The sequence below is a fragment of the Antechinus flavipes genome, chromosome 3, assembly GCF_016432865.1.
Source record: "Antechinus flavipes isolate AdamAnt ecotype Samford, QLD, Australia chromosome 3, AdamAnt_v2, whole genome shotgun sequence".
Taxonomy (NCBI): Eukaryota; Metazoa; Chordata; class Mammalia; order Dasyuromorphia; family Dasyuridae; genus Antechinus; species Antechinus flavipes.
Genome location: NC_067400.1, coordinates 565,770,458 through 565,786,329, shown reverse-complemented (window position 1 = coordinate 565,786,329; position 15,872 = coordinate 565,770,458). Strand labels below are relative to the sequence as shown.

The window sequence follows — 15,872 nt, the reverse complement described above, 5'->3', positions numbered from 1 at the left end:
ATTCAAGGGGATATAGGTAGCTCAGTGGATAGAGTGCTGGGCTTGAAGGACTAAGCTCCCTGAGTTCAAAACTAGTCTCAGACACTTATTGCCTGTGTGATTGATTCCAGGAAAGTCACATAACTTTATTTGCCTCAGTTTCCTCATCTGTAAAATGATCTGGAGAGGGAAATGGTAAACCACTTCAGTAACTTAGCCAAGAAAATCCTGAATGGGATGATGAAGGATCAAATGTTAGTGAACCACAATAAAAGGCAGTAGATTCAGGACTAGAAGAGCTTATTTTACAGAAGTGAGGCTTTGAGAAGACAAGCATCTTGCCAAAGGTCACTTTGATATTAAGTGTCAAAGGTCCCACCCAGAGCCTCGGCCTCCAAAACCTGTGTTCCATTTAATTATAACGACCAACTCCCCCCAAGAGATGTAAGAATATGTCTCGTCCCCATCTCTGCAAAGTTTGGGACCAGGGCTGGGGACCCTGCACATACAGCTGGATGTCACTGATGTGTCGATTAATTTTTCTGAATTCTATTCTTATTTCCCCCCTTTCTTATTCCTTGTCACAAAGGAAAATTGTCAGAGAGGGACAGATAAAGAATGGAGGGGGATCTCAGTCAAAGATGTTAATAAAATATTTTTTAAACCCAGTATTTTCTTTATACTTAAAAAAAACATCTAAGTCAGCAGTTTGAGAACTCCCATCCCCAACACAGATCCAGCCCGGGTAGGTCTTAGATGTAGTCATCCTCCGGATGACCAGGAGGCTGACCTCTTGGCGACCAGCCAAGTTGGGCTCGATGACCTCATTAGGCTCATTCTCAAAGTCCTTCCAGCCTTGCCCAGAACCTGCCCTGCCCTGGCGCAGCCTCTGAGTGTGGCCGACTTGTCAATGAGTCAAGGAAAGAGGCCATAGGTCAATCAACCATTTATAAAGTGCCTACTAGAACTAGCCTTCGGTGCTAAATGTCCCATCAGGGGACAGGGAGGAGTCGCCAAAGGAGGGTGTTCTCCCCAACTGGACAGGACCTTCTGTGGTTGGGCAACTTCACATCAATGGCCCTCACTCTGTAAAGACAGAGCCTGAGGGGGAGATAAGTGAGGGGTTATTGGGTCCATTTCACAGACGAACAGACTGAGGCTCAAGGCAGAGAAGAGGCCCTGTCCAAAGTCATACGGGTCACAGCTGGCCCAGCCTACGCATGAACTCAGGTGTCCTGATTATAAGTCCAGCCTGTGATCTTTACACTAAACCCTAAACCAGTCCTCTCCTTAAAAAAGATTCTGGTTGAATGAGCAGATTATTTTCAGCCTGCATGAAAATATTTATTCTAAACTCCTGGCAGGCTGGGTTGCCGTTTACATTGGAACCCTTCTCCTGGTGGTGGCGGCAGTGGCAGGCGGTGCCCCTCCTGTGGCCAGACGGAGGCTCTGGGCAGGCTCTCTGCCCCTCGACCTTCCGCCAGGCCCCAGCCCCATCAGGAGAGGGCCTGGAGGAGAGGTGACCCAGACGGACAGGAGGCCTCCTCTCAGGGCATCTCCTGCAGAGACAACGACCTTCCCTCTCCCCGAGCTGCTCTCAGTCTGCTGGACGTTGCACTAACTCGGCGGCCTGACAGGGTCCGAGCTGGGAGGACCAGAGGGGCGAAGGCTGCAAACTCCGAGCTTGCCCAAGCCCAGCGGGGCGGAGGGGATCCGCTTGGCCTGAGAGGCTGGTGCCGGCCCAGAGTGGGGCTGGCTCGGGGAACACGAGGAATCTGCCGGCCAGAGGGCTGCAAACAAGTTGCTGTTGTTCAATGCGACTCTTTGTGGCCCCATTTAGGGTTTTCTGGACAACAAGACTGAAGGCATCTGCCGTTTCCTTCTCCAGCTCATTTTACAAAGAAACTGAGGCCAATAGGATTAAGTGCCTGGCCCAGGGTCACCCAGCTAGGAAGTGTCTGAGGCTGGATTTGAATTCAGCGAGATGAGCCTTCCTGACTCCAGGTCTGGCACTTGCATCTTCTGAGACAGAGCTTGCAGGAAGTCTCCCCGCAAACTGGGAAGTAGGCTAGCTTTGTCTCAGGAGAATGAGGAAAGGATATGTTGTTTCATACTAGGAAACAATATGGTCTTACTCCCACTTTCTCCAGTTTATGCATCTGCCCCTGTTGGAATGGAAACTCTGAGGACAGGGACAGTCTTTTTGCTTCTATTTGTATTCTGAATGCCTGGTATAGAGCAAGAATTTAATAAATACTTCTTCCTTTTTTTCTTTTCCTTTCCTTTACTCCCTCCCTACCTTCTTTCTTTGTTTCTTTCTTTTTTCCTTCCTTCCTTTTTTCTTTCTTCCTTTTTCTTCCTTCCTTCCTTCCTTCCTTCCTTCCTTCCTTCCTTCTTCCTTCCTTCCTTCCTTCCTTCCTTCCTTCCTTCCTTCTTTCTTCTTTCTTTCTTTTCTTCCTCCCTCCCTCCTCCCTCCTCTCCCTCCCTTCCTTCTTTCTTTTCTTTCTTCCTTATTATTTATTATTAAAATTCATCAAATCTCAGATAAAGTCCCCACATTTGCAAAGTCAAGAAGTTGCCAGTGAGGATTATTTTAGAAACTCTTACACCAAGGCAGTCAAGTAAAAAGGACTAATTCACTTGGGTTACTTTTATAAAATTTCTTGTAAGGCTGCTGTGGCAGCCTGTCTCTCTTTCACTTTCCTCCCAGATTTCAAAGTCATTTTAGCCTGAACCAAATCTCCAAACTAAAGGCGTGCAGAACAGCCAGGCTCACTGGGAGTGGAAAGGCAGGTACTGACCAGGGACTGCAAGATGGCATGGTTGGTGGCATTCATGCAGGAGTCCAGTGGGAAGGCACACTCCCCCTCACAGTAATAGGCAGAGTAGCCTTGAGGTGCAATGACCCAGTCCTAGAGAGAGAAAAAATGTCTATTTAGCCAGTCACCCGTCCATCCCCCCAGCCATCCACCCACTGACTACATCAGAATAAGTCATCTCCTTGTAACTGAACACCACCCTCTCTCCTGCATGGCCTGAGCCGGCCCACCTGCCCCCTCTGCTCCTAATATACAACCCTCTATGTCCTGGCTCTGCTGTGCCACATGTCTGTCAGGCATTCTCATCCCCTCCGCCTCTTATGATCCTTTACTTCTATAGAATAGACACCGTCTCCTGCTTGGAGCCTTTCCTGATTCTCCCAACTGCTAATACTCCCCTCCCTAAACCACTTGGGATTTATACTATGAATATATATAGATTTTCGTATTCCTGTATACGCATATGGACTTGTGGCCTCCTGATGAATGTAAGTTGGGGACAAGGACTGTTTAAATCTTGGTACTTCCAGCCCCAGGTTTAGCACAGTGTCTGGCACATGTCTGTTGATTGATTGACCTTCTGAAAGCTGAGAACATGATCTCACTCACTGGTGCACAGCTGGGATCTTCAGGCTCTTGTAAGAGAATGTGGTCATGAACCCCAGGGACTGACAAGACATTCTGAAGTGTTTGAAAGAAAGATGTCTTGCATCCAAATTTAAAATAAGTGCCCTGTATCATTAAAAAAATTCTGACGAATCCTAAACAAAAAGCCCCCTTTCTTTGATAACAGCACTGATGCTAAAGTGGTACTCTATGCATATACAGCAAGAGTTTAATAAGTGCATATTGGCATGGAATGGATTCTGCTGAGGACTAGGGGTAGTCAAAGCCCAGAGTTGTGAGGTTGCCATGGAGAGACATCCTTCTGTTAGTGTTGGCTAAGTCTGGAAAGATGTCCTGGAACCATCAGCTTTCCTCTGACCAGGGAGAAGGTATGCTCATTCACTCCCCACTGGAATAACTGGGTGTGGACAAAGGTTCACCTTTCTCTGGAGCTGGGAAGTCAGAAAGGCTTGTGTGGGTGGAAGGAAGGCATGACGTGAGCGTGGGGAGTGAGGAAACTCTCCTCCCGGGACTTTCCTAGCTCCACACTTTGGCTCCTATTGTTTCCTATCCCCAGGAATTTGACACCAAATTGCTCTGAAGTCATATCCCATGGACCAGTTCTGGGAGGGATTTGACTCAGTGCAGCTCGAGAAGCATTTAATAGGTGCTAACTATATGCTGGGCACTGTACTTGGAGTATAATAATGTGGGGAAAGTAATGGAGTGGAAGTTAGAGAGCCTGGGTTCAAGTCCCTGCTTTGCCACCTGTGAATTTTAGGACAAATCAATTCACCTCTCTGCATCTCAGTTTCCTTATCTGTAAAAGGAGGGGGTGGATTTGATGACCTTTAGATCCATTCTAGACCTGTGACAAATCGAGAATCCTGTGGCAAAAATAAAATCTCTCTTCTCAAAGAGCTTACATCCTACTGGGTATGGGATAGACATTGTGAACCAGAAAAGGAAATCTCTGTCTCTATTTCCCCCTCTATTTCTCTCTTCCTCCTTTTCTCTTTCCCTTTTTTTCTCTTGCTCTCTGTCTCCTCCTTCTCTCTCACTTCCCCTTATCTCTCTCATTTTCTGTTTCTTTCTCTTCTCTCTGTCCCTTTCTTGCTCTCTTCCTCCTTTTCTTTCTCCACCTTCTTTCTCTTCCCGCCTTTTCTCATCTCCCCCCTCTCTCTTCCTTTCTTCTTCTCCTCTCAGTCTGTCTCCTAACTCTGAATTTTCTTGCAACCCAGTGGGAACACTCTCTTTTTGTTGGTAGCATACCCAGAAGGGACTGTCAATAAATCACCCTGTCTGAGACAGTCTTGACTTCTTTTTTCCTAGAAAGGATACCTTCTCCTCTCTCTTTTATCTTTGGCATAAAGGTACTTATTAAATGCTTCCTTCTTTCCAACTTCTTTAAATCTTGCCCTCAATGTGATTCATCTTTTGAATAATGTGTTTTATTTCTAAGCTCCAGTCTTTTAATATATTTTTGTACAAAACAGAGAATTCTGAGTGAATTCTAAATGAATTATGCTCAGGAGCTGCTCAGACCATGGGATCATAACCAGGAGCAGTGCTGCTTTGCTAGCTTTAACCAAAGATCAAATATTTCAGATGAAATCAATAACCTCTGGAAGGTAGAACTTGCAACAAACAAATAAACTGACAACAACATCAAAGGGAATGGTTATGTAGGAAGATAAGCAGCCTGAGGGTGCATTGCTACCAATTCAACAGGTATAGGGTTTATCCAGTTCTTAGCCTTAAGGAGTTGAAAAGAAAGAAGAAAGCGATGACATAGACACCAATAAACACAGTACAAAGTAGAATCCACTGGGAACAAAGGTAAGATTCCAATAGAGCGCAGAAGAGAATGTCTGGAGAGAGACAGAGAGAGAGAGAGAGAGACAGAGAGAGAGAGAGAGAGACAGAGAGAGAGACAGAGACAGAGAGACAGAGAGAGAGAGAGAGAGAGAGAGAGAGAGAGAGAGAGAGAGAGAGAGAGAGAGAGAGAGAGAGAGAGATATCACTTGTAGCTGGAGCTGGGGAGGGAATCAGGGAAGCCTTGGTAGAAGAGGAGGATGAATGCTTCCAGGTATATGGGTAAGGCTGCACTGATGTGAGAAAGAGCACAGCTGGAGGGAAACAAATTAGTCTGGTCCACCTAGAACCTAGACTGCATGAAGAAGCATCTGAAATAAGTGAAATAAATCTGGAAAATCAGTTGAGGGTAGATTGCAGCAGACCTTAAATGTATCACCCAGGCATTTGTATTTTAACTTGGAGAAACTTTGAGGGTGCCACAGAAAGTTTTTGAGCAGGAAAGCCAGGTCCACAGATAAGGAAGATTATTTTTGGCAGTTGGCGATGATTGGAGAGTGGGAGAGACTAGGAACACTAATGGGGAGGCTGTTACAAGAGTCCAAGTGTGAGATTACCAGGACAACAGTCCAAGTGTGAGGTTACCAGGGCCTGAGCAAAAGTAGTGGTAATGTTAATGCTTTATAATTAAGGAGTTAAGTAAGCAAGAAAGGACATGTTTCCTAAAAAAGCTCCAAAGGCTTAGGATGAAAGGTTAAGTATGAAGGTCAAGGTAGGACCTGCCTTTCTGTCTTAGGCTCATAGGTCAATGTCTAGACTGGAGTAAATCATGATTCTTAGTAGAATATTCTTACACATTCCTGATTAAGGACCCTTATACCAATAATCCTCACTCAAATTCATCTCTTTAGAATGATGATGTCATGGATGAAAAGCCCTGGACTACAAGTCAGGAAACCTAGGTTCTAATACTTGTTCTGCCACTTCTTTGTTTGTGACTGCAAAAACCATGCTCCTTCTCTGGGACTCAGGTTCCCTATTTGTAAAACAATGGGGTTGGACTAGATCTAGGTTTCCCAACCACCAATCCACAGATCAGCATTGATCCCTGATCAACCAGTCAACAAGCATGTAAGTGTTTATTCTGTGCTAAGCCAAGCTCTGGGAATACGAAGAAAAGTATAAGGAGCCCCGGAGAAGTTAATATTCTGATGGGGAAGACAATGCATAAATGCATAGGAACATAGGAGATACTGACATAACAGATACAGGGATGGCTGATAGCAGGGAAATAACAACAAAGTTTTCTCCAAAGACTCCTTATTTCTTAAAAACTAAACATTCCTAACAACTGCTTTTCTTCCTTGCCTCTTGTTCCTGAAGTCTCCCTGTCTGTTCAGAGCCTGGTCCCTGTTTTAGAGGCAGGGAGAGCTCCCTTGGTGAGACTTCAGAGTGTGGAGCTGTCCGTGGTAGGTCACAAGCTGCTTTGTTTGGGCTGGAGAATCATAAAGGACTATTCCTTCTTCAACTCTCTGGGAGGTCTCAATATCTCTCTCCCAGGGCAACCCATCCCAGTCCTGGAAAATCTCCCTTCAAGTGGCCCCCATAAAGTTGCTTCATTCGTTCACCCTCCTGCCTTGTGCCTCACACTCATGTTGTTGGAATAGTTCAGTTAGGGCAGAGAACATTCTGACATCTTGTTTGTACAATTTATTTTTTGTTTCAAAAGGATTTCTTATTTAAGAAATGAGATAGGAAATTACCAGCCAACCAAGATCCTGAAAGCTAACGTAGAGCTCATGCCTCCTGCAAACCTGCCTGCCCTCGGCAGCATGGATGTCATCTGGAGGAAGAGAAGAATAAATGTCTTTTCTAGGATACCACTGGTTAGTTCAACAAAGCACTGTGGCATTGTAGAGAGAATAATGATCCTGGGTTGTCACTGAATTTTCCTATTCTTCAGTTTTCCCATCCACAAAACTGGAAGGATGATAGTTCACTACTTAACCTCATGGTATTGTTATGAGGAAAATTGATAAACTTTGAAATCTTACTTAAATGTGAATGGTTATAATTACTTCATTAAGTTGATGAATAAGTCACTAGAACTTGTGAAATTATTAACTTAACATTACTGCTCTCTAGGGTTGCTGAGAGGCAGCCAACTGGAGCAAATGGGACATTGGTCTTAGAATCAGGAAACCTCAATTCTATTGCTGGCTCTGCCAATATCAGTTGTGTGTCATGGCACTGAGCAAATCTTTCAATGTGTTTGTGCCTCAGCTTCCTCATCTTTAAAACGGGGCTAATGACACATTTGCTATTATCTATCACGATGGTCTTGAGGATCAAATGTCAGATACTAAATATAAAGCACATTGAAAACAGTAAAGCAATGTTGAAGCATCAAAACTATTTTTTATTATTCTTGGGACTTAGTTCTGCCTGGTTTATTGCTATTCTATCTCCTCTCTGAATAATAGGGACTTTGAGACTCTCTCTGGGCTCTCCTCCACACTCTATGATTTCCAAATACAGATTTGCCACATCTCTAACTTATGTTTGGAGCCTTTTGTCTCCTGCCTCTTACCAAAGATCCCCGGGAGTTTGTTTGGGTGAGGGAGGTCATTGCTTTTTTTCGGCTGCCTTTTCTTTAGTTGCTTGAGTGCCCGAGGAGCTCGGATGGGATTTTGATTTGCCCTGAAAAACGTGACCATAAAAGGTTGTTTGGAGCGTGGCCCTTGCCGACCCAGCAGTCCAGCTAATCCAGGATCAACACTTCGCCCTGAGATATACAGGAAAGAAAATACATTTGTTTACTGAGGGCATAGATTTATATTAAAGTTCCTAAGGATGCAATATCCACTACCAAATCTGTAACCAAGTCTCTACTGAATCTTCCATTAAAATCTCCTTTGGATATTTGCCCCCTCCACAGTCTCTGTTATCCTCCTAGACAACCTCAGTAACCTCCTAAACTCCTAATCAGTTTTCCTGCCTTCAATCTCTAATCCATCCTGCAAAGGTTATAAGATTCATTCATTCATTCATTCATTCATTCTTCTTTCTTTTTCTTTCTTCTTCCACAGAAACAAATATTTTTTCAATTCCAAATTTTCTCCCTTCTCTCTTTCTCTCTCCCCTCATAACTACTGAGAATATAGGGACAACAAATCTATTCTAAGTAAGTATACAGGACAGATTTTAAGAAAGAAAAAAAAGGAAGGAAGGAGGGAAGAAAGAGAGTGCAAAAGAGAGAAAGACATACATACAGAGACACACACAGAGAAGAAAATTAAAAAAGAGAAAAGAAGAAAGAAAGAGAGAGAGAAAGAAAGGAAGGAAGGAAGAAAGAAAAAAGGAAGGGAGGGAGGAAGGAAGGAAGGAAGGGAGAGAGGAAGGAAGGAAGGGAGGGAGGGAGGAAGGAAGGGAGGGATGAAGAAAGGAAGGAAGAAAAAGAAAGAAAGCAAGAGAAAGGAAGAAGGAAGAAAAAATTTAAAAGGAAGGAAAGAAAAGAAAAAGGGAGGGAAGAAAAATAGGCTTCTGTACTGAGTCCATCAGTTCTCTATCTGGAGGTGGGTAGCATGTTTCATCATGAGTTTTTTGGAATTATAGTGGATAATTGCATTGATGAGAGTTACTAAGTCTTTCAAAGTTGATTATCTTTACAATATTGCTGTTATTGTGTAGATTGTTCTCTGGATCATGCTCATTTCAGTTTGCATCAGTTTATACAGATCTTTCCAGGTTTTTTCTGAAACTATCACACAATACTATAGCACAAAAGAGTTCCTTTATATTCAGATATCATAATTTCTTTAACCATTACCCAATTAACGGGCATTCCCTTTGTTGCCAATTCTTTTGCCTACACAAAAGGAGCTGCTGTAAATATTTCTTTACATGTGGGTCCTTTCCCTCTTTCTTTGCATTAGTAGCAGTATGATGAGTTGAAGCACAATTTGGTAATTTCTTATCCATAATTCCAGATTGCTTTCCAGTTTTCTTGCTATTCTGGTCTTTTTCCTCTGAACCTGCTCGATTTTGTTAATATCTCTTCTAAAATGTGGTGCCTCCAACTGGATGCAATATTCCATACATGGTCTTACCAAGACAGACTACATGATCATCACCTCTTTTATTCTGAATATTGAGTTCCTATGAATGCAGTTTAAGATCACATTAATGGCTCATGTTGAACTTCCATCCCCTATGATACTCACCTCTTTTTCACAGGAGCATTTAGGTGGTGAAGTGGACTGAGTGCTGAACATGGAGTTAGGAAGACCTCAATTCAAATCCTATCTTGGATACTTCCTAGCTTTATGACCCCAGGCAAATCACAGACTTTCTCACTTCTCAGTTTCCTCCTCTGCATAATGTGGATAACAACCGCACTTGCCTCACAGGATTGTTGTGAGGACCAGATGAGATGACATTTGTAAAGTGCTATATAAAAGTGAGGTATTATTCACATGGATTTTCATCTATCCCAAGTGCTGATCTTTGCATCTATCCCTGAGAAATGCCAAGATTGAGTCCCATTTGCCAACAAGGCAGATATCCTTTGGGGTCTGTTATACATACCTTGTCACTACCTGGGTCTGGAGTTTTGCATTGGCTGATCCTCCTTCAGTTGTTCCTCACCTTCTACAGATTAAAGTCCAACCTCCACAGCTTCCTATTCAAGGCTGCTCAGAATTTGGGCCTAACCTCCTTTTCCAGTCTTATTTCCCATTCTTCTTTTCTGGTTCTAGTATTGACTTTTCTCTAAACATGTCCCACATCTTCCCACAATTGTCCCTGGGTACACTGCTTCTTACTCAAGATATCTCCTCATATCACCTAATGAGAGGTACCATGGTATAATAAAAGGCATATGAGATTTGGAGCTAGGAGTCTTGGATTCAAATCCTAGCTCTAACTCTTAACTAGCTATGAAAAAGTTACTTTGCAAGCTCAGTTTCTCTATCTGTAAAATTAGAGTAACCACATTTATAGTACTGACCACAATGTTTTGAGCGAATTGTCTGTGAGCCTTATGGTTACATATTATTGTTGTTGTTGTTGCTAAATAATAACTGTTAATGAAGTAGCATTTCAATATTTATAAATTTCACTTTACCATTAAAATGCAGCCCTAGTGGCACCTTTGTGCATAGGTCTAGTACAAGATTGGCTCTATGTTATGAACCAGAAATACCTGGATCTTGGTCCTCCAAGGTGACACAAGCAGTATTTGGTTTTCTAGTTCACCATATTGACTTTTAGGTTCAATTTCAAACTGCACTTTCCTCTAGGACTAGCCCTTAGAAGGCCCATTCTCTTCTTCTACAGTGTCTCCAACAAGTGACTTTCCAGTCTGTGCCCGATGATCTCAAATGAGAGAGAACCCACTGCTTCCTGAGACAGCCCAGTCTACTTTCAGGGAGCTCTCAGTGTGAGTCTCCCCATCCCCTAAGAAGCTGTTATTTTTGTTCTCCCCCCCTCCCCATTACTGGTTTAGCTTTTGGACTCCAGTATTGCCCAATGCAATGTATTTTGCATTCCCAGCGCCTAGCACTGTTTTTTGCACATGTTAAATAGATGTTTGTTGAATTGAGTTCAATTAAGGCAAAGCTGTTTCATCTCCTAACTGGTTGGTTCTGAGTTTTAGCCAGCTCAGCACTTGTAGAGATTTGGAAACATCTTCCACCCTCATCCAGGACCAGCCAAGTTTAGAGTGGACCCCGGCAGGCTGTCCAGCTCAGCCGCAGATGTTCTGGGGCACAAAGCATCGCTGATCCCCAGCTCAGGGCTCTGCTTCTGCCCCTAGAGTCAGCTTTTAAAAAAGATCAGCCACAAAAGACCAAGGCCTCCAGGCCTTTCCATCCTGGCAAAGGGAGGCCAATTCCAGTTAGACTTCTGGGAAGGAGAGCTACCTTTCTGGCAGGCACAGCAGGAACTCCACCCTGAATTCTCCGTCATCTTTTCTGGACTGAGTGGCTCAATACATCTCGGAGTTTGTGGGCTTGCACAGAATTGCTGCTAAGCCCATCCCAGACAAGCTGATGTAATGAAAAGGGTTCTAGATTTGGGAGTCAGAAGCTCTGGTTCTGTCATTCTTGCTGTGTGATCTTGGGCAGTCCCTTTCCATTTTGGGATGTTTCCTTGCTTCTAAAATGAAGGAATTGGATGAGGTGATCTCCCTTAACAGGAAACTTCCTACTCTGACATTCAGGGATTTTAAGGTGGTGCTAGAAAGATCCTTGTTCAAGTCTCATCCTTGATACTTATTGTGTGATCCTGGACAAGTCACGTAAATTCTCAAGTGCTCTCTACAGCAGAGTTTTTTAAACTTTTTCCATTCTGATCTCTTTTCATCTAAGAAATTTTTATATGACTCTGGGTATATAGTTATATAAAATAGGTATACAAATCAAACATTTACTGATAATAAATCATAATTTCAAACCCTCCACATTCAGTTACAAGACTCCACACAGGGATGTGAACCACAGTTTAAGAAGCTGGGCTCTAAACAATTCTCTGACAAAATTTCAGCAAAGATGCCAATCTGCATTGGTAGAAGGAAATCCCTCATTTGGGAGTTTCCTATAAGAATGAAAGCAGACCTATTCCCTATCCCCTATAATTTAGGAATTTCTGAGGTTTGCATTATCCCATTCTCCCCTTCTCCTCAATTTGTTTCATAGAACTAGTGTACAAAGTCCCCAGGACAGAGGGCTATTCTATATAAAGCATCACTTTGGGAGGGATTGGGCTGGGTCCTGAGCTTTCTGAAAAGTTCAAAACCAGGTCCTGGTTCCCTCCTGTAGAGCCCAACATATACTCATTTCCCAGGAGGGCATCTCCAAAGCAAACCTCTCAGATGGGAAGCCTAATACAGGTCTTACCGTCCTCGGCTTCCACATAAAGACGAAGTCCAAGGTGACTCTTACGATTTAATAACCAGTGATTACTGGCAGCTGTGACATCAAAAACCAGCCATCCCTCATCCCCAGCCTGGACAGTCTGCAGATCTAGTAAGAATAAGTCAGATTCCCTGTAGAAACAAGAAAATCAGCCAGATTAGATCCGAGGTGATTGAAACTACCTGTCTGGGTATCAGGACCATGGAGAGTCCAAATCCTGTCCCCATTTCTCACCATTGAAAAAATGTAGAAAACTTCCCTCAAGCTTGTCTTTATTTTTTCTGGGAAACTTTTTGACTTCCCAGAGGATGACGTGCTTTCAAATACCAGCGTACCCACTCTGATATTTGGAAACCACCCTTTATGCATTCTTACAAGGTCTCTTTTTAAGTTACCATGTTTTCTCCTGCAATGTCAGCTGCTGCCTGAAATACACTAGCTAGGAACAGTCACTTTATCCCTCTGGACTTCAGTTTTCTCTTCTTCAGAATGGGGATAATAAAATATGTGAAAGTGCTCACTTTGTAGGGTTGTATGAGCTTGAATGAGCTAATCTATAAAAAGTGCACGATAAATATTAAAGCACTGTATAAATGTCTATTATTATAAGCTTCTAGGAGGCACAGTGCTGAACCTGAGTAAAACTTGAATTCAAATTTGGCCTTAGATACAAGCTGTGTGATCCTGAGAAGTCACTTGATAACCTCTTTGTGCCTCAGTTTCCTCATCTGTAAAATGGGATAATAATGATACCTATCTTACAAGATTATTGTAAGGCTCAAGTGAGATAATATTTATAAAAAGTGCTTAGTTCAGTGTCTGGTACATATTAGATGCTATATAAATAACGCATATTCCCTTCTCTTTGGTGTTATTATTGTTGTTATCTCATTGTGTTGTGGGGGTACCTATGAGTTCTGAGAAACCATCCTGTGCCAGCAAAATAATATGAATGTGGCACTTTAAGGAAGACAAAGTGTTTACTCTATGCCGTCTGACATGTATGGCAAGTGGTCATCCTGTTTTGGCTTAGAGCCGGCCAGAGAGGGGACCCCCAGCCCTCCTTGAGCCTGTTATAGCTCTTATTCATGCCTCGATCTGCCTCTCCGGAGCTCCTGGTTCTACCCTCTGTGGCCAGACTAAACAAGTACAATCCCTCCTGGTGGAAAAAGGGCTCGGCACCTGTTAGACTGCTCGGTGACAATCTCGTACACACTGATGTGGAGGGTCTTATTGAGGTGTCGGGTGAAACTCCTCATCTTATAGATACGGAACTCAGCAGCTGTGACGCATTCCCCCGATGGGATCTGGGTCAAGTCGAATCGAAACTCTTTCCAGTAGGGTTCCTGGTAGAATAGATCCCGGTCATGTTCGACTGGAAGAGAAAATTGGGGGGAAGGTGGGATGAAGAAAAAAAGAATCTGATGCAAAAGATCATGGATAGACCAGCCATGGGAGCCATGGCTCCTGTCTAGGGACCAAGGCTGAGCTCCTCTGCCTGGCATTCAAGGCTCCCTGTGATTTCAGGGATACCTTTGCCCTTCCTGTGAGCCACTGGCCAACTCAGCTGGAAAACTTGCCCTCTGTCCCTTGCAAATACACTCCACCATTATGTTTTTGCTCCTGTGGTACCCTCTGCCAGGAATGCCTTCATATTACCCTCTCTCCTGCATCTAATCTTATTTTAAGAACCACCCAGATCAAAACTGTGACTCCATTAGTAAGCCTCGCCAATCTTGACAAGTAAGGATTCTCCCCTGCTCTAGACTACATTTTATGCATTTTATTAGATGTATGCACTTATTGGACATCATTCTATGTTATGGCTGTTGGTGCAGTTTCATATCCCTCATTAAATTTTAGCTAGTCTAGCCTCAGATACTTTAAAAACTTTCTGATCTGGGCAAGTTACTTAACCTCTGTCTGCCTCATTTTTCTTAACTGTAAAATGGAGATAATAACAGAACCTACCCCTCCCCCAGGGGTCTTGTGAGGATCAACTGAGATAATATTTGCAAAGCCTTTAGTATAGTACCTCTCACATAGTAACAAGTGCTACCTAGCTAATTAAACTGGCAAAGGAGAATTGGTAAGTGTGAATTAGATAATTTTCGATATACTTCCCCCTAATTTTATGTATATCTCAAGGCCCTGTCTCAGGTAGCTCCTCTTTTCTCCCTATGCCAATTCCTTTAGTGACGTTCTCTGCTTCTATGGGTTCAGTTATCATCTTTATTCAGATGACTCCCAGATCCGTATATCCAGCCCTAGTCTCTCTCCTGAGTCCAGTCCCACATCACCTACTGTCTATTGGCCATCTCTAACCAGTGGCCCATGGGTATCTGACATCCAACATTTGATCTTCCTTCCTAAATTCACCTAGTTTCTGCCAATGGTACCATCATTTTCCTAGTTACCCACATTCATAACCTCAAAATCATTCTTTTCCATCAATGGCAGAATCTCATCATTTCTATCTCCATAACAACTCTTGCATTTGCCCCTTTCACTTCACTCATGTGGCTACTATCACCAAAATCATCTTCAACTCAATTTACTCTAGATTCATTTTTGTAAGATTTTGAGTTCCAAATTTTGTTCTCCATCCCTCCCTAATCCCCCCTTTCCAAAACAGCAAGCAATCCGAAATAGGTTATACATGTACAATCATTTTGAACGTATTATATATACCCGTCTTCTAACTACAGTTACCATCCACATCACCTTCTGCTTTTCATTTCATTACATTTTCCTCCTGGGAAAGGAGGACCTGAAGCAGCCATTAGAGGAGTATTTTTGTCATCTGAACAAAGATCATGCTTCTGGGCTGAGACCCAAACATCAGAATTCTCTCTCCAGTGACTAGGGTCACCCGTTTCCCAATCAAAACTTGTTCTTAACCAAGGTGACAAACTCCACACAAGGCAGATTAAGTCCCTGAAGGTGGCTTTAAGAGGGACCCCTGGGGACTGATATTTACATTTGAATATGAGACCAAACTTCAGCCAAAACAATGAATATCAGTGGGTGAAACTGAGCATCAGTAGCTCTGAGGAGAAATTTTTAAAGGAGGCCCAGGGACCCCAGCATCACAGTGACAATCAAAACTAGTGTATGAACAGACAGCAAGCCTGCTGATTTTAGAAATGACAAAATAGTTGTGCTTAGCCCAGTGCAGGCACATAGTAAGAGCTTAATAAATGCGTGTTCTCTCCCTCCTTCCCCCTCCCCCCCCAAATGAGCTGTCTGTTTAATATGGACATATATTTTTAGATTTCCATTTGGGAAACCAGCACTAAACAGTCCTCTCCCCACAGGCAAATGAAAGCAGCACCCATGACGTTTATCCACATTTTGAAGGGAAAAGCACCTTTCTGAATTAACTGGATAAAGCAATGAGATGAAAGAAGACTAAAGCTGAAGGCAAGAGAGATAGGCTTGTGGGCTAGGAAAGATCTTAAGGACTTACACAGGGGAAAAACCAAGCCCAGAAAAATTGTAACTTTTTAATTTGTTTTTTCAATTAGCAAGCATTTGTTTCTTCTCTGTCATGTGACTATTAAAAGAAAAACTTTTGTGATAAACATGCACCATAAAAATATGAATAGATAGCATTTGGATAGTCCTTTAAGGTCTCTTCACCTACATAGGCACATTGGTTGGTCCAGTAAAGAAATGGCTCTGATTGGCCAAGACCAAGACATCTAGCTCCTTCTGCACCTCTGGCAGGAAAGGGGGC

At 43.1% G+C, this 15,872-nt stretch overlaps 1 protein-coding gene across 1 annotated transcript in view; it reads right to left on the bottom strand.

Annotated features, from left to right (window-relative positions):
• Positions 1-15,872, bottom strand: part of LOC127555459 (bone morphogenetic protein 8B-like) — a 42,799-nt gene that overhangs the window by 2,514 nt on the left and 24,413 nt on the right. Inside the window, exons 2-6 of the mRNA XM_051987755.1 lie at positions 13,316-13,508; positions 12,116-12,264; positions 7,810-8,004; positions 6,983-7,062; positions 2,781-2,891 (exon numbers count right to left, since the gene is read on the bottom strand). Of these exons, the coding sequence (XP_051843715.1) occupies positions 2,781-2,891; positions 6,983-7,062; positions 7,810-8,004; positions 12,116-12,264; positions 13,316-13,508 (728 nt within the window). The remainder of the gene's footprint in view (positions 1-2,780; positions 2,892-6,982; positions 7,063-7,809; positions 8,005-12,115; positions 12,265-13,315; positions 13,509-15,872) is intronic.